The sequence below is a fragment of the Carlito syrichta genome, unplaced genomic scaffold (genome assembly GCF_000164805.1).
Source record: "Carlito syrichta isolate Samal-C Ts95f unplaced genomic scaffold, Tarsius_syrichta-2.0.1 Scaffold288267, whole genome shotgun sequence".
Lineage (NCBI taxonomy): Eukaryota > Metazoa > Chordata > Mammalia > Primates > Tarsiidae > Carlito > Carlito syrichta.
The window spans coordinates 243,636-263,382 of record NW_007232363.1 but is presented as its reverse complement, the minus strand read 5'-3'; the positions used below and the strand labels follow the sequence as shown (position 1 = coordinate 263,382).

The window sequence follows — 19,747 nt, the reverse complement described above, 5'->3', positions numbered from 1 at the left end:
GGCCGGCGAGGGGGTGGGGAGCTGAGAGGAGAAGGTGGGCAGGGGTTGGGGGCTGAGGTGGAGGCAGAGTCGCAAGCTAGTGGACAAAGAGAAAGAAAGTTTGTGGCTGCAAAGCTCAGCCGCGTGTGGCTGGTTCGCGGCTCCTTTTCGGGTCCCCGTCCAACACCCCGGACGCCGCGCGAGCGCTACCTTTCAGTCCCCCCGGGGCCAGGGAGAGTCCCCCGGGAGGAAGGTCGGGCAGAGGCGGCCACGGGACAGTCTCCACTGAAGGCCGCCCGGGGCGTCCTGCGCGGGGTCCCGCAGATCGCCGGCTGGGGCCGGAGGCGACCTCCGGACATTCCGGGCCTCCCAGCCAGCTCAGAGGGAGACTCTGGGGAGGCTCGGGGGAGGAGGGACGCATTAGGGACTCCCGGCCTGAGGGCGCTCCCGGAGAACCCTGTTGTAGACTCCGGCGAGGCGCAGCGCCGGGGGCGGGCCCCATGCTCCAGCGGCCGTCGCGCACCAGCCCTTCAGGGGCGATCGCGGCTCGCTCAGGGCCAGACTGACTCGGTATCCCGGGATGGGGTCCCCGGGGAGGAAAGGGCTCCCCGGAGGCTGGAGGCCCCGCTGGCCCGCCAGGTGGCAGGCCCGGTCCGAGCGCGCCGGAGCCGCGGTGCTAACGCTGTCGCCTCCCCCCGGGGCTCTGTCCGCAGGGCTACTCGTCGGTGAGCAGCATGAACGCCGCCGGCCTGGGGATGAACGGCATGAACACGTACATGAGCATGTCGGCGGCCGCCATGGGCAGCGGCTCCGGCAACATGAGCGCGGGCTCCATGAACATGTCGTCGTACGTGGGCGCGGGCATGAGCCCGTCGCTGGCGGGCATGTCCCCCGGCGCGGGCGCCATGGCGGGCATGGGCGGCGCGGCCGGCGCGGCCGGCGAGGCAGGCATGGGGCCGCACCTGAGCCCCAGCCTGAGCCCGCTCGGGGGGCAGGCGGCCGGGGCCATGGGCGGCCTGGCGCCCTACGCCAACATGAACTCCATGAGCCCCATGTACGGGCAGGCGGGCCTGAGCCGCGCGCGCGACCCTAAGACCTACCGGCGCAGCTACACGCACGCCAAGCCGCCCTACTCGTACATTTCCCTCATCACCATGGCCATCCAGCAGAGCCCCAACAAGATGCTCACGCTCAGCGAGATCTACCAGTGGATCATGGACCTCTTCCCCTTCTACCGGCAGAACCAGCAGCGCTGGCAGAACTCCATCCGCCACTCGCTGTCGTTCAACGACTGCTTCCTCAAGGTGCCGCGCTCGCCCGACAAGCCGGGCAAGGGCTCCTTCTGGACCCTGCACCCCGACTCGGGCAACATGTTCGAGAACGGTTGCTACCTGCGCCGTCAGAAGCGCTTCAAGTGCGAGAAGCAGCTGGCGCTCAAGGAGGCCGCGGGCGGCGGCAAGAAGGCGGCCGCCGGGGTGCAGGCCGCGCAGGCCCAGCTCGGGGAGGCCGCCGGGCCGGCCTCCGAGACTGCGGCGGGCGCCGAGTCGCCCCACTCGAGCGCCTCCCCGTGCCAGGAGCACAAGCGGGGCGTCCTGGGCGAGCTGAAGGGCGCGCCTGCCGCGGCGCTGAGCCCCCCGGAACCTGCGCCTTCGCCGGGGCAGCCGCCGCAGGCCGCGGCCCACCTGCTGGGCCCGCCGCACCACCCGGGCCTGCCGCCCGAGGCTCATCTGAAGCCGGAGCACCACTACGCCTTCAACCACCCCTTCTCCATCAACAACCTCATGTCTTCGGAGCAGCAGCACCACCACAGCCACCACCACCACCAGCCGCACAAAATGGACCTCAAGGCCTACGAACAGGTGATGCACTACCCCGGGTACGGCTCGCCCATGCCCGGCAGCCTGGCCATGGGCCCGGTCACGAACAAAACGGGCCTGGACGCCTCGCCCCTGGCCGCAGACTCCTCCTACTATCAGGGGGTGTACTCCCGACCCATTATGAACTCCTCCTAAGAAACCGGCTTCGGACCGGGCTGGCTCTGGCAGCGCGGGAGGAGGACGCGGGAGGAGGACGCGAGCGCCGCGGGGGAAGCGGGCCGAGACTTTGGGGAGCGGAGCCTGACGGCCGCAAGGGGATCTCGCGCCGCCGCGCGACAGCAGTCTGCCTGGCGCTCTGCAAGGCTTCCCTCCCAGACTGACGGACCACGCTGACACCTACCATTCTCTATGAGGAGGAAGAGTGGGAAAATATAAAGTTAAAAAAAAAAGCCTTCAGTTTCCACGACTGTGTAGACTCCTGCTTCTTTAAGCACCTGCCCATTCTGATTTTTTTGTTGTTGGTGTTCTCTGTTGCTGTTGTTGCAGGGAAGTCTTACTTAAAAAAAAAAAGAAAAAGAAACAAAAAAAAACTTTGTGAGTGACTCGGTGTAAAACCATGTAGTTTTAACAGAACCAGAGGGTTGTACTATTGTTTAAAAAGAGACAAATAATAATAATGTAAGGGTCTGTTGTAAGTGACCAAGAAAAAGAAAAAAAAAAGCATTCCCAATCTTGACACAGTGAAATTCAGGTCTCGGGTCTGATTAATTTATGGTTTCTGCGTGCTTTATTTATGGCTTCTAAATGTGTATTCTGGTCACACGGGCCAGAGTTCCACAATCTATATTAAAGTGTTATTGCCGGTTTTAGCCTTTGAATCTTTTCTTCAGGATTTTTTCCCCCTTTGTCTGATTTAAAAAATAAACAGTACTGGAAATTATTTCAAGGAGGAGGGAGGGATGGTCTGGCTGATGTGCACGTTTTTTGTTTTATTTGGGGGAAGGGGACATTGCTGTTTTTCTAACATTTTATTATCACAATTTTCAGAAATACAGAATTGAGTGAATTCTACCCACTATCAGGATTCAACAGTGAACAACTCACTAGACTTGCTTGATCACAGGTGTTCACATGTCCACACCTCCACGGGGGAATTCATCCTGTTTCTCTAAATGCACCTCACAGTAATCTGCAGACACCAGCGCACTCCCCCTAACCACTTCAGCAAGCACATCCTTCTATACAAATCCACTTTCTTTACGGTTACTTTTGGAATTTTGAGGTAAATATCACACAGAGTGTACCATGCTGATCCCAGGTGGATCATTCCAGCAGGTTAGCTTTTAAGGCCAGGAGGAAATCGTTCTCCACATACCTTGGTTTTCCACTCGGATTGTCTGAAGGTGCCCTGGAGTTGAGGTCTCTTGAGCCCCAAAGCTGGCTTCTCTGGAGGAAGCCTGGACTTGACAGTTCTCACTGTACTCCAGACCTTAGGCCTCCCTTCCCAGTGAGCCTAGATTGGACTTGCAAATTCCTGATGCAACATGTTTGCCATGTCACCACAGCCTCTCTGGTCCCTCTTAGCTGCCTGTGGAACTGGAACTCTGCCTGGATCCTCTAGCCTCCTGCCTCCAAGTACAACGCCCTACCCTGTCCCACCTTCTTCCCTACTAGGGTAGGTCTTAGGCACAACCAAGACAGACCTTGCCACCCCAGGAGTGGCAAGGCACCTCGTCTGGGAAAACATTTGGAAGGCATTCTCCTGAAACTGGTTTCAAAAGGATAGCACAAGATGACAATCCAAGTCTCCCTTTAAAAAAAAAAAGGTACATTTGGGAGTGAGAAGGAGGTAGGGGGTGTCTGGAGTGACTCAGCAATGGCCCACGACAGTGGTGAGACCCCACTGTTGGCAGATTTGTCCCTTCCTCTCTCTCCCCAAAACCCCAAGGCCTGAGCAAAGCCTCTTGCTCACCCAGGGCATAAAGTCAGTCACCCAAAGTCTGCGGGGCCCAGGGTCCGAGTGGATATATTGTGAGCCTTCAAGAAACTCCAAAAGTATGCAGAAAAACCCTGAATAAATTCTTACACCGCCGGGCTCGGTGGCTCAGCCTGTAATCCCGCACCTTTGGGAGGCTGAGGTTAGTGGATTGCCTGAGCCCACGGGTTCGAGATCCGCCTGGGCAGGTGAGACCTCATCTCTACAATAAATTAAAATAAAAATTAGCCGGGCGTGATAGCGCGCCTGTAGTTCCAGCTCCTTGGAAGGCTGAGGCAGAAGGATCGCCGGAGCCCAGCAGGTCGAGGTTGCGGTTGCCGGAAGCGGCCACTGCACTCCAGTCTGGGCAACAGAGTGAGACTCCAACTCAAAAAAAAAAAAAAATTCTTACACCTCATGTTACTCTCCCACAGACCACCTCGCAGCCCTACATGGGAGGTCAAAGACTGTGGAAGCCCAGTCCAAGAGACCAAATGGGTGCCTGGCGCTGGTTTTGCTGGGGTCGTCTTCTGGCCTCTACTGTGAGTGCAAGGGTGGGCACCAGCGTCGTCGCGGGCATGTCAGACTCGGGGCGGCTCCCTGCCGAGCACAGTTAGCTGCCTGTGGGTGAACTCACTCTGCAGGCCTTAGCCCGGCTCCTGTTTCCTAGATTAGATCTTTGAGGCTTCTTGACCATCCAAACCCAGAGCGCTCCAGCCCCGGAGACCGCCTCTTTGCGCGCCCTCTGCCACCAAGCCGGAGTCTCTGCGCCTTTCCGCCCCCCCCACCCCTAGGCCTTCCCACGCGCTTGAGGGGGGTTTGCGCCTCGCCTCCGCCCCCCTCATCCCCACCCCGCTACAAATCCCTTTCTTAACATGCCACATTGTCCCGAAGAACACAAGGAAGAGAAATTAAGGGAGGGGGATCCGGAGGCCACAGCCGGCAATCAGGCCGTCTCTCCCCCGGGCGAGGACACACACGTCGTGAGCCCGGCCTGAAATGTGTTTCATTATCACATAAAAGGCTCCCGTGGCGAAGGAGCCCAGAGGCAGGGCCGGGGGCCGAGTGGGGGACAATGGGACTGAACGCGCTGCCCTAACCTGCTATGTTCCATATCGCACGCCCATTGTGCGAGGGTCGTTTTAAACTACTTAGCGCGCCCCCCTCCGCTGATCCCGGCCGATAAGATATAGTCCGGTCCCAGGACATGAAAAGGGCGTCGGAGCGGGCGTCCTCCAGGCTTTCCCGGCTTCTTCACACCCCCTTCCCCGACCCCCTCCCCGCTGGGCTCCGCGCTCGCGCGCCACCCTCCGCCCGCTCTCCCCAGCTCTGCGCGTTGAGGGGTGCGGCGTACCCCCCTTTTTCTCCTTTTCCCCCTCGCTTTCCGCGCGCCGGTTTAAGCAACCGTGATCTGTGAATAAACAAAGTCAGTAAACAACCGAAAAAAACATTCTCGATCCGAATTCCAGGAGGGTAAACTTTCAGTGCCACGTCACACTTCAGCAAATTTGCACAGATATTATATTGCTCCCCTCCTTTATTATTCTTTTTTCTTTTTTTTTTTTTTGCCAGGATCCCATTGTACTTAACTGAATTTTATAACGCTGATCGATATCTTGGTAAAATATTCATTTTTAAACTAGCGGGCAGTGAAATCTTTGCTTTGTGTGCTAAAGTCAACAGTCGCTCGGTTTGAGCTCAAATAAATGCGGGGATCCGCGGCTGGGCGCAGTCGGTCGCCTCCCTCTGCGCGCTGGACGCTCCGCCGCCACCGCCGCCGCCGCCGCCGCCGCCGCAGGTAGGGAGCGCGCCCCCCGGGGGCCGCGCCGACTCCCTCCGCGGTGTCCGCCCCCCACTCGCGGCCACATGTCTCCCCTCCCCCACCTCCCCTTTCCCTCCGGGGGGCTCCGACGGTTGGCTGGGGGGGGGGGCGGTGAGAGCCTCAGCCAGCGCAGACCCCAGGACTTGTGCTTCTCTGCGAGGGCTTCGGGGCGTGCGCGTTGTGTAGGAATGAGGGGTCGTGGAGTTGCAAGCTCATGCTGAGGTCCAGACTCTGACATAACTCGTGGGGCTCGGTGAGGCCCGGAGGAAGCCGCTACGGCCCCTGGAGCCGCTCCTAGCGATCGAATCGCTGGGGATTCGATCCGGGGACAGTGGAGAGGGTGGGGAATGCCCTTGGCATAAGAGTCCGGAGTGGACGTCTGCGGGAAATCGTGTGCGTGGCGCGGGGGAGTCCGGAAAGGCTCAGGCCCGAACATGGTGCCGCCTTCCCCATGGGCGCCCGCGCTCCAGTTCAGTCTCAACCCTTGCTCAGGGTTGGCACTCGGCGGGAACAGGGGAGGACAGAGCCTTTCCAGGAAGCGAGTGACCCTCGGTTTTCGCTGCGGGGAGCGGCTGGTGGCCTTTACGCATAGGTGTGCGCGGCGGCCGCAGGCAGGTGGGGAGCCTGGGGAGTGGGAGGTTCCTGGAGAGAAAGTCCGAAGCCAAAATGGGCCACTTATTACCCCATTCTCCCTGTGGCCCCGTCGCCAGCTTTTCCCAGGAGCCCCCTCCCGCGGCGGCTCGGGGCCGGAGAGCGCTGTGCTGCTCTGCAGGACCTGAGACCCGAGTTTGGAGGGTGGAACAGAACAAGTCGAGTCTTCCCGTCGCCTGCGGGGAGTTCCACCCCTGCGAGTTGAAAACCGCCAGGCCCCGGCTTTCGAGGGCGGGATCGGAACAGGGGGCTTTCCCCAGGTGTCTACCGAGTCTCCCCGCCAAGATCCGCACTCTCCTTGGGGTCTTTGCTATAAACGCCTGAGTGTCAAGCGCTGTGAAGGCCCGTGCCCGCGCAGTTACTTTGGGTCTTTCGCCGGGATTCCAGACGCGCCGGGTAACGGGCCCACGGAAATTGACGGCCCCTTGCAGCTAGAAAGCTCTCACCTCCTGCCCCGCGGTCACCAGACCTCACACCCGAGTGGGCAGAAATCGGTTTCGCGCTTCGGCAGGGTCAGTGATCTGTGGTCGTCTCCACGCGCGGGGACCCAGGATGGCCCTTGCCCTCCTTCCCGACGCCCGGGGCTGTGCGGCAGTGTCCCCCGCGCCAGAAGCCCGTGGGAAGTGCGCCCGCCGGCCTTCGACCCCCGGCTCCGCCGCGCGCGGCTGGTTATCTTCCCTGAACAAGACACAACGCTGGCGGGACACATCGCACGCCTAATCGTTTCTAAATAATTAATGGCTCCCCGTTCCGCTGGTAATGCGCGGCCTCGGATCCGTCAATTACTTGTCATTAGACGCGTGTCGCCCTACGGCCTTCCCTCGGGCCTCCCGTAGCGCCCGGTCACCTAGCCCAGCCCACTCCACGGCCGAATTAAAAGGTGCCCGGTGTTTGAGAGCCGGTGCGGGATAGCCGCGGCTCTTAATTCAGTCTGAGTTTTGAAAGAAAGACCCTCGCTGAAGAGATGTAATCTTCCAAATGGCCAATTTAAACGTCTGATCTTATCGGCCGCCTTCTTATCCGCCGCCTTCTCCCGCTCTCTAAAGAGAAGCCGGTCCTTGGTGCTTTGGGGGACTTTTAATGTAGGAGTGGGGCAGGGAGAAGCGAGAGATGAGGCTTATTAGGGCACGAGGGAGGCGTCGGTTGGGAGATGCCTGCAGGTACTGGGGGCACCTGGTTTCCTTAGCGGCAGGGCATCATTCTAAGCATCCCGGCTTGTGGGGGGAGGGATAGCTGAGCGGAGATTTTCTGGAATGCGTAGACACCAGGAGTGCTCCCCAAAACCAGCAGGGCATTTTCTGACTGAATCTTCACTTGGCAATAACTGGCAGGAAAGGAAATAGACCCCTAGTCCCCGGGGCGCCATGGACCTGAAGCTGAGGGCAGCTGGCTGTAGCTGATGTCCACCGACTGCAGACATCAAGTCCTGTCACACAGAATGGAACCTCCTTCCCTTCCCCCACCACGCACGCCTGAGGCCACCAGTCCCAGTCCGCTGCCCCTGCTGTAGCAAAAGAACAAGGTTTCAGACCTGAAATGCTTTGCTGGGTCGGGGACAGCGTGGACACCAGCCCTGGCCACAGCACCATGGCAACCAGGCCGGCCAAGGGTTGGTCGGCGTAATTTAAAACTTTAAAGAAAATACAAACAAGAAGAAAAAAAAGTTTGCAACTCGATTTAATTACACTTCTTGCTGTTTCCTTCCCCAGTTAAGTATTCTTTTTTTTTGTTTTTCTTTCTTTTCCTTTTTTTTTTCTTCAATAAATAAAGATCTGAGGGTCTTGGGATCTTATTTGTCCACTTTGGAGTGAAAACAATGCGCCTTATCTTCAACCCTTCCTGACTGCAAAGACATCTCCTATCCCGGTCTTATAGCCAACTTCAGATCAGAAATGTCTTACAGCCTCTGTCCCCTGGACTGGGTTTCCTCTGAGAAAAGGGAAAAAAGAGATGGAGGGTGGACAAAAAAGAGTGAGGAGTGAGTGACAAACTGTTTTCACAATGGATGGAGAAGGCTGAGGCACTTGTGTGCTGGTCCTCTCCCTCCCCACCTTCCTCCCTGCCCAGGGTCCCAGGCTGTTCTTCAGGCCTCCAGCCCCCACAAGGACGCTTTCTGGGGCCAATCGCCCTGATTGTGATTTTTTTGAAAAATTCTTTTTTGATGTGATGCACCGGATGTAGGCAGGATGTCATAGGCACCCCAAAGACAAGCAAACAAGAATAGCATGGAATCCATGCCTGTCCTCAGTGGAGCTCGGTGGGGTCCCTGGCCCCTGACGGGCCTCTTCTCCCTTTGACAAAACCCCCAGAGAGTTCCCCACCCTGGAGCTCCCCAGGGGGTGCCTCGGAATCCTAAATCCCGGGCGTCTTCTCCATTCTGTTCGCAGCCTTCCTGCCCACTCTCTTATCCCTTTTCTCCTTTCTTCTTTAAAACAATCATGTGTGTCCCCCCTGCACCCCCTCCCCCATTGTATTTGTTGATGGCCTAACACGCTCACACCAAAAGCCACACACAGAAAACCAACAACGTGGGATGGGAGGAGAGACCAATTATGACTGAGGCTAACAGGCGGGGAACACCCAAGTTGAGGCCGGCTGTCTCCTGGGAGACTGATGGAGGCTTATTTTACAAGCTGTAATTCCGTCGTGGTCCCTCATGCCAGACTGGAGGTGATGTCGATTTTGCCCTCCCCCTCAGGCCCCGCACCCGTTCCTCTACAGGAGGAGCTGCCACTTTGTGCTGAAGTCCCTCTCCGGGGAAGGCAGAGGGGGCCGGGTTGTAGTTAAAAGCATACCTTCACAACAGAATGCTTAGTTTTTATACTACTGGCTGTTCCTCGGAGCTCTGGACTCACTGCCGACATTCACAGGAATTGGTCAGATGTCATTGTCACCACTCCCTCCACCAAGGTTCACATGAAAAAGACTGTTAGATAACACAACTGATAGCTGGGGTGCTGAAAGAAACAACAAATTAAGTTGCATTCATTCATGCAAAACTAGAGATCTCACTTCTCACCAGGGCAAGGGCCTGGCCTCTTGCAAATAGAGGCAGCCACGTTCCCAGCAATGCCAGGGGACACTGCCAGCAGTATTATAGTTATCTGACTTAAACATCATGAAATCTACTGAGAAGAAAGAATTCCGCCTCACATGTACATGTAAGGGAAAAATGCTGGCATATTATCCAGGCACACTGGAACTCTACAGTGAGGGCTGTTTGCTGTTTGTTTGTTCTGCTTGCCCGTGCGGTTCCACCTCTGCTTGCTTCAGTGGTTGGGGCTTTTTTTTTTTTTTTTTTTTTGTAAATCAGCTTTTCCATTGTTTCATTGATTTGAAAACAAGAAAACACAGGCCCAGGAGTAAGCAGGGATGTTTTTTGGACGAGGATTGGTGATGATCTGGGCAAATCAAAAACTGGATTGCATGCATGTAGATTCTGACTTGTTATTTCACTTGAAATAGGATCTCAATTCATTGTTCTTTCTACTTATCAAAGCAGACATCATTATATATTGAATTTTGCCGAGAATTTTTTGCTTACCGAAAGTAAAGCTTAGATTCCTAATGTGAATTCTTGAATGTCAAGAGTGTTTAACTTGAAAACATGAAACATAGTCGTGGCAACTGTTGGGAGGGAGGACTCGGAAGGTCTAAGGCATGAGGTGGGGAGCTGGGGAGGACCCACGATGAGCATGTGACATTTTCTGTGAAGGAAAGAGGGTGGGAGTGTCAGCCAGGGCGGGACCTGGGTTGTAGAGAGCTCCCCTGGCACGGAGGTCTGAGGTGTCTCTAGCAAAGACATCAGGATGTCAACATGTGCACTCTCTGGTATAAAACACCGCTCTGATCATGCCTTCTGCTTGTTTTGCCTTCTAAAACCCATCCTAAGTTTAAAATAAAGGAGGCCGATTTCATTGTCCATTTTCCATTTGTTCTGCAATCCCAAACTTCATTAAACGGATCAGCAGTTCACCCAGAGAAAGAAGTTGCAACTTCAACAACTCTGTGCCCTGCTGGTGGAGGAAATTCTCTCTCTGCCCAGAAAAGTGAGTCCATCTCTTGGCAGGAACATTGCTTGTGTCCTGTCACCTTGGTGTCTCTTAGCATCCTCCATGCCCCACCCCTCTTCCTCCCTCTCTTTTCTTCATTAAAACTCTGTTCAACTCGACCACCATGGAGCGGAATTCCCCTGGGTGCCAGGTTCCTGCAAAGTGTCTTCATGAACAGGGTCCCTTTCACACTTCCTCGCACCCATGGGTAGACGTCAGGATGGCGGTGATGGGCTTGGGGCTGAGAGAAGGCGGGAACTTGCTTCAATTTCAGAGCCAGTGTTGAGCTCTATTCTTTCAACTCTGTTTTTCCAGCGTCTTCCGCCTCTCTGTGACTCTGGGCACAGACACAACTCATGTCAATGCAGTGGGGAGCCTGCCTTCACCAGGACGCCAGGATTTGCTAGGTGGGCTGCTGCTGATGGCAGAGACATCTCAAATCTTAGGCGATGCTGGAAAGAACCAGGAAGATCTCAGAAGAGTGAGGCTTGGGTACCCCTTGGATGGCAAAGACCCTGCCGACTGCCCCAGGAGAGATTAAGTAGATGATGTCTGCAGTCAGTCTGGATTTTCATGTTTTCTTTTGGGGCAACGCAGTCAGGACTCTCATGTGACCATGGTCCCTTGAAGCTGGCTAGAGGTTCATTCAGGCCTGGGTCACACAGTCCTCTCCATTGAAGCTTTGAGGACCCGCTGGCTAGTGTTGAAAAGGAGGAGAGTGAAAGATGGCTCTTGGATTGTGATTAGAAAGAGAAAATGCCAGAGAGGAAAAAAACGTCAGGGACAGAGACCATCAGCCGACATATGAGCTTAAAACCATCCACATAGCCAAATGATTTCAGAGCTGCGACCTCTCTTCCTTATTCCTTAGCGGAGATTCTGAGAGCGGGGACCAGGAAGATCCTCAGAGACACTTGCCTCTGACCTCCCTCTGACCCGCACTTGGTGGCAGGACAACACAGGTGAAGGTGCAGCTGGAATGCCATACCGCCCACTGAGGTCCCCAGGTCTCACCCTGGCCCCCACAGGTATACAAATGCAGATCTCAGTAAACACCTGCCTTGAAGTTTTCCCCAAATAGCGCACTGGCAGGTCAATTGGCCTTCAGTCGTCCTGCAGGGAGGACCCGGCCACAAAGAGCGCCACCCAGCAGTGCATGGATGCCAATAATAGTGGGGCACCTGCTCAGGCCTGGCCGGGGACACAGGTGGGATTGCACACTGGCCCTGCTGGAAACCAGGTTCAGGCTTGTTTCCAGCAAATGGAAACAAGGGCCTGCCTGTTCTCAGCAGTGTGGGATTTCCTGCATAAATGTAGCATCCTCTTCCATCTGGGCATTTTAGGGGCACTTACACAATTGGTTTCTAAGGCCAGCTCTACAGGCAGTTGGCGTGGGAATGGCCAATGCCTGGAGGTGGACAGAGTTCCAGATTAAACCATATTTCCTGCTCCAAACTGGATCATCGATTGTCAGACCAAGGTGGGTGCATGAGAACGGAAACAGTTACCCATAGTCAGGTTGTGCATCAAGACTTCTCCAGATACCAGAGCGGAGGATCATTCTGGAGGCTGTTCAGGGAGGTGGGCCAGCGGGGGAGGAGCACCCAGTCTATATTTTGTCCTTTTAATGACCACCCCACCACCACCAGCAGAGTTTGCCAATTAAAGGTCAATCTCTCTTGATTTCTTTGCTTTAAAAGGACATTTCGATTCACCCAGGCAGACAATTAAATCCCCCTCGGGCCTCTCCCTTCCCAGAGCTCAGGAACAAATGCATCCCTATCTCTTTCCAGCAGTGAGCGGCGGGAATAGGTTGATCTCTGGTGCTCACCTGCAGTTATCAGAATGCCAGACTCATTTAGGGAGCTCAGCGCGGGAACCCAGGGCCATCCCTTATTGATTGCAGAAAGCGGTGTTTGGGTTTTGCCCTCGCTTGGTAAACAACTAAAAGTAACTGCATGATTTCTCCCCTGCGTTCAGCAGAGTATCTATCTTGCCCCCTCCCCCTCTCCCTCTTGGTCCTCTCTCTCCCCTGCCCCTCTCCCCTCCCTCAGTCTCCCTCTCTCCCTGTCTCCCCCCCACACACACACACTATTTCCCTCCCCCAGACCTCTGAAGGGAGCTCTTATTAACCGCGAAGGGACAGTCAGATCACAATCCCTTCATAATACTCTTAGTTTATCCCACCCCCTTCAGCAACTGGGTCTCTTGGGAGATGCCACACCTTTTCCCCAGGACTCTCCCAAGTGACACATCCTCCCAAGTCCCTAAGTCTGTAGAGAAGGCTCTTGAGAAAGGGGTACCTCTTGGGCCCCTATGTTTTCACCTCAAATAGTCCCTACCTGGCTGAAATACTTTCCAGGGACTTCCTTGGCCATTCCTCTCTCACCTCCCTCCCCCCACCCTGGCCCCTGCCCTGGCTCCCTGTAGGCCTTTGAAGCTGGTGAAAGCCCAGGCCCAGGGAAATGGGTTGCAGGTGGGGATGGGTTCTCCCTGCCTTTCTGAGCATTGTCCCTGGACTGCAGGGTCCCCCATACAGATGGTCTGAGGGTGAGCGGGGAATTAAGATGGCAAGCTCACTCTCTGTCACCCAACTTCCAAGGCCCTTAGCCCAGTCCCCGTTTACTCCTCAGTTACTTATAGAAAGGACTGGTTTTTCTCTGTGTCCGCAGTTGGTCAGCTCTGAAGGGGTCGTGTGTTCGAAGGAGCCCCTGGCTCCACTGCTGAGAACCGGCTTGCTGAGAAGGGGCTGTGCATCTGCGCACTCGCCATCTGGTCCTGTAAAATAGATAATCGCCAGTCACCCAAAACAATGCGGTAGCTCAGTGCAAATCCCAAACGATGGTCACGTCAAATTGAGTCACGACCTCTTAAAATTTAAAGCCAGATAGATGATCAGGAATCATTCTTCTGAAGGTTCTGGATGGTCAGCCTACTACAGAGCATGCTTTCAAAAAATTAAGGAACTTTCAAAGTCGGGGCTATTTCAGAGGAATTCTTTTCTTATTTGCCTAAATGCCTTTCACAGGATAAAAGGTATTTTTCCAATTAGATCACCTTGACTTAAAATGCGGTTCCCCATTATCGATCAGCTTCAAGCACAAAGGTTTTTAAGAAGTCTTGTATATCTCATTTCTGAATCTACTTTTCCCAAGATGTCAAAACCTTTTTCATTAAAAAAATCACCAATCTTGCCCACGAGTTCTCCAACTTAAAAAATTATTAAAAAATAAATCACTGTAATTTGTAAATTCTTAGGACTTGGGATAGAAATATCTTCCACAGTTTCATGTGTTCCACAGTAGTGGACAGCATACAAATAAATGTATATATATATTAAATGAAAGCTAACTCCAGAAATTAGATGGTTGTTTTATTATATAAATGTATTCCATAATAAAATGATTTGTTGTATAATAGCATATAATACAAATGCAATTTTTATTATGTAAATTTATTATATTATATATGCTTGGACAAACCAAAAAAGATGTTTTGTAAATGGGGTATCAAGTGTACTCTGGAGTTTTGGTAAACTCATGATATATCGCTCTATCTACACATTTCATGAGACCTGACTATTTCTCTGCCCGGCCTCCTTCCTGGGAAACAGGAAGAATGACATATTGGCTTATATCTGCTGATGGTTCTTGGTGCAGCTGCCACCACCAGGTCATGGAGCCCACTTCCACGGTCCTGGGCAGTGCTATTTTTTGGATATCAGTCTTGATATGACCAAAGCTTTCACCCAGTTTCACTCTGTATCTGCCTTTGAATTTTATGTTTGCTGAGACAGCTCACTGGTGTTAATTAAACCTCTCCTTACAAAGATGATTTCTTTATATTTTGTCATGTCTTTCTAGCAATGAGATCTATATGAAAAACATTTCTGGAGGAGGAAATTTATTTGTTATTTTTAGAATGCTTACAACTGTTAACGCAATATGGAGAGTATTTCTGGATAAACATAGAATTGCTTCTATGTGAACAGGAATTTGTTTTTTTCCTCCACCTTCGTTTGGGCAGTTCCTCCCTCACCTCTGCTCCCTGGGTAGTTTAGGTTTTCTTTCTTTCTTTTTTCTTTTTTTACTTTGCCGTCCCTGGAGTCTGGACAAAGCCGCGCTAAGTTTGGAAAATAATATGGATATTTTTGGAGCGCGGGTGTAACCTCCCACGGAGGCCGGGGACATTCTGTTTGGTGCAAGGGGCGAAAAAAACGACCTAACGGGTGTTTACATGTGTATCCAGCCATGAAATTGAATATTATCAAAGTTGAAAAATGCAAATCAAATTAAAACCAGAGAAAATTGTCTCTGGAATTACAGCGGCCGGGAGCTCCCGTGTGTTTGCTTAAATGGGAACATTTAGGAAACGGAACACAACTAAACTGTCCCTCACTGTCCCCCCCCCCCAACCCCAACCCCAGGCATGAAATCCGTTATTTAATTCCACTAGGAAATGTGTCCAAGTTCAGGCAAAAAGCACGTCGGAATAGAATTCTTAAAAATCGGGCAAACCTCTCGGGTCCCCTTCTGCTCTGGGAGCTTTTCTGTCCTCTTAATAAATCTGGCTTTAAAAAAAAAAAAGAATGTCTTAAAAATCAAATGCCCCCCTTGTCTAGGTGCTCCCAAAGCCGGGCCTGATTCGGACTCGGGGCAGCACCCCGGTCCTCCGCGCCCACGCTGGTGGAACCTTTGGGGTAGCGTCCAGGCGGCGGGAGGGGCGCGCAGCGGGGCGCCCGGGCCGAGATGGCGGCGGTGCCCGAGGGGCGCTCGGCTGGGAACCTGGGCCGGGGACTGGCAACCGAGGTAGCTCGTTTGCGGGTCGGCCGCGGCGTCGCAGAGCCCCAGTCTCCGCGCGTCTGGCCGTCCCAGCTGGAGGCACGCCCGACAGGGACCCAGGCAGTGCCCGGGGGCTTCTTCTCGCCCCCTCTCCTGTACTTTCCAGGAGGCCTGCCAAATGGTATGGGGGGGGGGGACAAAAGGGCGGCCGTGCTTGCCCTTTCCCGGGTTCTAGAGTGCGGGGCGCGGATCCCCGGCAGCCCACCCCGGCCCGGCCGCCCTGCGCTGCCAACTCTGTCCCCTTTGCGCAGGCCCGGATTGTCCGGCAGGTGCCGAGGGCGGCCGCGTCTGGAGAGGGCTACCCGGCCCCGCGGCGGCGCGCAGAACCGGCAGGTAAGGAGGCTCCGGTCTAGGCTGCTGCGACTGCAACCCGCTGGGGTGGGAGTCGGTCCCGGACAGTCCTGCTCACCGGCCTTCACTGTGACCATGGGGGGCACTGGGAACACCGGCGGTGTCGAGGATGTGCTGACCTGGCTTTGGGGACACTTGAATCCCATCTGGTGACCTCTGGGGGTTTCCGTTTCGCTCGCCCAGTCGGCACTTCCTCTGGTCCTCACATGCGTCCACCCCCAGTCTAGCCCAGCCCAGGCGCCCCGGCCTAGGGCCGAGGTCGCAAAAGGTGCATGGCTGCTCCTTCCTCTGGGGAGGAGGACAACTGGCCTCAGCGCCATTCCATCCTCCCTTCTGCCTCCTCCTGAGGCCGACCGCGTTGGGGCTGGCTGGGGGGCATGGGAGTCCGTTTTTACTCGAAACCTGCCCCTATTTCCCTTTCAGGACCGTTGGATCGAGACCAGCTCGGCTGTGGCTGAGAAAACAGACCCATGTCCCCAGAGCTGTTAGCCTGCCGGACTCTGGTAGGAGGCTTGTAGGTGGTGATTGCAATTGGGAGATTCAGGACTCCACTTCCAAGGAGAGCAGTGGGGCACATGTGTGTGTTTGTTGTTTTCAAAACCAAGCAAAAAAAAAAAAAAAAAAAGCAGCCCAATTAAAATGAAATATGTTTATTCCCCTCGCAGGCCGACGGTGATTTGCCCCCAGGGACCCACAATTTTCCCAAGCCTGTTAACGGGTGACAATGAGTGAGTGTCTCGTGTAATTTAATTTTCCTGTCACACTAAATAGAGCGACATTGTAAACCTTAGATCTACTCTTACTGATAGGATCGCCTTGTTTTTCCATTTGCACCATAAAGACCCCCAAAAGGGACACTGTATTGTGACCTCTACTCTTGAATTATTCAGGAAGGTAATGACATTTTCCATTTTAAAAAGGGGACTAATTGCCATTGATGGGAAGCATGTGACTTTCTCTGGGTGCCCAGCAGGAGAATGTGACATCTGTAAGTGCAAACAGAGCGGCAGAAGGCAGGTAAAAACAGTGAGAAAAGGTGACTAAGGCAAGCTCAAAATGGACACTGAAATCAAGCACAGTGTTAGTCCACCCCAAGCCGTGGCATCTAGTTCCACAGAATTCTCTTCACCACATCCAAGATCTGTGTAAAATCTTTCATCAATGCAAGCCTATTTTGGGGGACACGAAGTGACTTTTTAGTTGGGACTGGAACACTTAAAAAGCTGAATGCCAATATCCCTTCTTGAATGTAAAGTTACATCTGCCCACCTCTTTGTAACTTAATTTAATTACTTATTTACTCAAAAGGTGAAAAGAAACTCAGAACGGGAATGAAGCCGACCCTCAGTATTTGCAGTTTGAACCAGTCCTGAGTTTCTAGGAGAGCCGGCGTTGACATTCTTCATGGCTAGAGTTCTCTGTCGGCAAATTACTTGGAAATGGACGCTTATGCTTTTTCCAAAGTACAAAACCTCTCAGTGTCTGTCTGACGACGTCCTTTTACTCTTTCCTGAGCCCCCAGGAGAACAGAAGGAGGGAAATGGATTCCCCACGTTCCCCGGCTTCGTAAATTCACAGAGCAGTGCTTAGAGATCCCGGGATGCTGTAAATTCACAAAGCAGCACTCAGAGATGCTGCTCCCGGGGTATCTGGGTCCGTCCACAGCCAATATTCTCCGATGGGTGTGGGTGGCGCTGGGCAGCTGGGGAACAGGGCTGAGAGACTCCTTCTGAACTTTTTGATGATGCTGGGGGCAAGGCCTGGTGTTTCTGTAGAGGACAGACAGTTCTTTTTTAAATGACACTCTCAATAAATAGGACCTGACTTCCCCAAGAGGTAAGTAGCCCCTGTGTTTGGTCGTGAATCCACACCTCTATTTTGCAGAATTTCTGGAAGAGGAAATAAAGTATATCTGAACATCTAACTTGGTTTTTATGAATCCCCTGTTTTATCAACATATTTGGCACCACTGCTGCCTTGGCAGCCTGGGGTCATGTGCAAAACCGAGTGCCTGACACTCTTTCTGTCCGGGTGTCTTCAATGACACCTTAAAGGAACATGCCACCAGAGCGTCATAACCCATGTTCTGGAGCATGCGACTGTTTTCATATTTCTTTGAAAGAAACCTGGCCCCCTCCCTGGTGTGACATGTTCTTGTGTACCCTAACATGGCAGAATAAATGAAAAGAGAATGCACAGTTCTCATTGTTAAATAACAAATACACACTTAAGAAATGCATTTGAAGCATTTTCAAAGGTAGGAAAAGTCAAGAAAAATTGGAGCATGTATGAAACGGAGGTGGGGGGCGGCCACCTTCTTGCGTGTATCCTGTGATCAGAGCCTTGCTTTGTGGGTCGGGTGTTAATTTAGTTTTAGAGATCTTTTGTTAAGTTCTCCGCGTGCAAAACATTTTAAAGTAACTTGATGTTGCCGGTAGGATGCAGAATAAATGATACTAACGTCTTCTGCAGCGTGTCTGTTCTCCCTGGCAGCCTGTAGTATTCTAACCCAGTAATTTTTCCACCATGACAGTTATGCTTTCCAAGTGAAAATTTCAGTCACCTTTTAAGCTGTCGCTATGGATAAATGACAGTCCTGTTTCTTTTCAAGCGGTCAAGAGCCGTTTGAAGGACATTTTAAATGCTGTGGAAAGTTTGTAGCACGTTTTGGGCACAACAAAGCCCTATCCTGACCCCACTGCTAGATGTCAGCCTCTTCTGACTGGATATCTGTGATGGCAATCCAGAGAGCCAGGAGGGAGGATTCCATCACCTTTGAGTTCCAGCAGATGGTTCTAGAAGGGGGTGCAAAGGATACTGACTAACATCATGTTTTTCCTGACACCCACACCCACTCTCGACCTTCTGATGTAAACATAGCTGTAGAAAGCTGTCCCATTGGCTTTGATAAAAGGGTGAACTAAATGCCTCTCTCATTTTCAACCTTTATCTCGGTGATGTGTCTCTTGTTTCTCCATCAACCCCTTTGAGCTGTCAGTGGACCCACATTTTGTCACACGTGTTTGTATCTCTTGGTATTGGTGGAATCCAGAACACTCTGTATTTTGGTTATTATTGTTGTTATTATTATTAATGCTGTACACACATGGGAAAGGAAGAAAGAGGCCATTACCGAGGGAGCCTCTTTTAGTTTATGACACCTGGTCAGGTATATTATCAGGGCAGCCTGCACCTACTCCTAGGTAGTGTCTTCAATGTGCTGACAGGTGCCAACAACTGCAGTATGTCAACAGCTGGGGGTTTTGTGCTTGTCTATCAGCTTATGCCCAGCCTAGAAGGCTGCTGGGTGTGTGTTTTCACCCTTGTTTCTGAATTGTTTGACTGAACTGCTGATTTGTGGATTTAAAATGCTATAGCTGGTTGGGCACAGTGACTCATGCCTGTAATGTCAGCACTTTGAGAGGCCAAGGCAGGTGATTTGCTTGAGCCCATGAGTTCGAGGCCAGCCTGGGCGGCATAGCAAGGTCTCATGTCTACAAAAAAAAAAAAAAAAATAGCCGAGTATGATGGCATGTGCCTGTAGTCCCAGCTACTCAGGAGGCTGAGGTGGAAAGATCACCTGAGCGCAGGAGGTCGAGGTTGCGGTGGCTATGATCATGCCAAAGCACTCCGACCTGGATGACAGGGCGAGTTCCTGACTCAAAAAATAAATAAAATAAAATAAAAGCCAAGAGCTAGCTACAGTTGACAACTTTCTATCTGATTGTATTTATCTGAATGTATATGCACATACATGTATCCACTGGACTTCGGACAGTCCATTCTTCTTCCCTGGGAAAAGACATCGAGATAGTTCAACTATGACATGGTCACTGAAATACCTTTTGGAATAAGTCAGTTTCTCCTGTTTAGTAAATATTTATTTCACAAATATGTACAGTGTTCCAACTCTGGGTCAGGATTCTGCTTATGTGTGGGATGTTGTCCCAGTCTAAGAAGATGGTTTTGATGCCACTCAGCAGTGAGGTTTTCCGGCATGAGCAAATTTTGCTGTGAAAATAGTAACACCCTGGTCTACAAGTAGCATGTTCTCTTTCCTCATAGAACCCGGGGGGTACAAAACTGAAATATTTTTCCTTATGCTGGGTAAGATTCATGCACTATGGAACTGGCTCTTTAGGATACAGGTTGAGTCAGAGAGTAATTAACCTATAGCTAAAATAGGCTGTGTGGTCACCAAGGTTGGAGGCACATCCTTTCTGTCCTGAAAAGATATGGACTTTTCAGAGCATGCCACC

General features: G+C 52.8%; 1 protein-coding gene across 1 annotated transcript; it reads left to right on the top strand.

Moving 5' to 3' along the window:
- The first annotated feature begins 685 nt into the window (after positions 1 to 685).
- On the top strand, positions 686 to 2,505 carry FOXA2 (forkhead box A2). Its single transcript, XM_008053544.1, has one exon. The coding sequence runs from the start codon at positions 714 to 716 to the stop codon at positions 1,989 to 1,991; it is 1,278 nt and encodes a 425-aa protein (XP_008051735.1). The 5' UTR covers positions 686 to 713; the 3' UTR covers positions 1,992 to 2,505.
- The last annotated feature ends 17,242 nt before the right edge of the window (positions 2,506 to 19,747 follow it).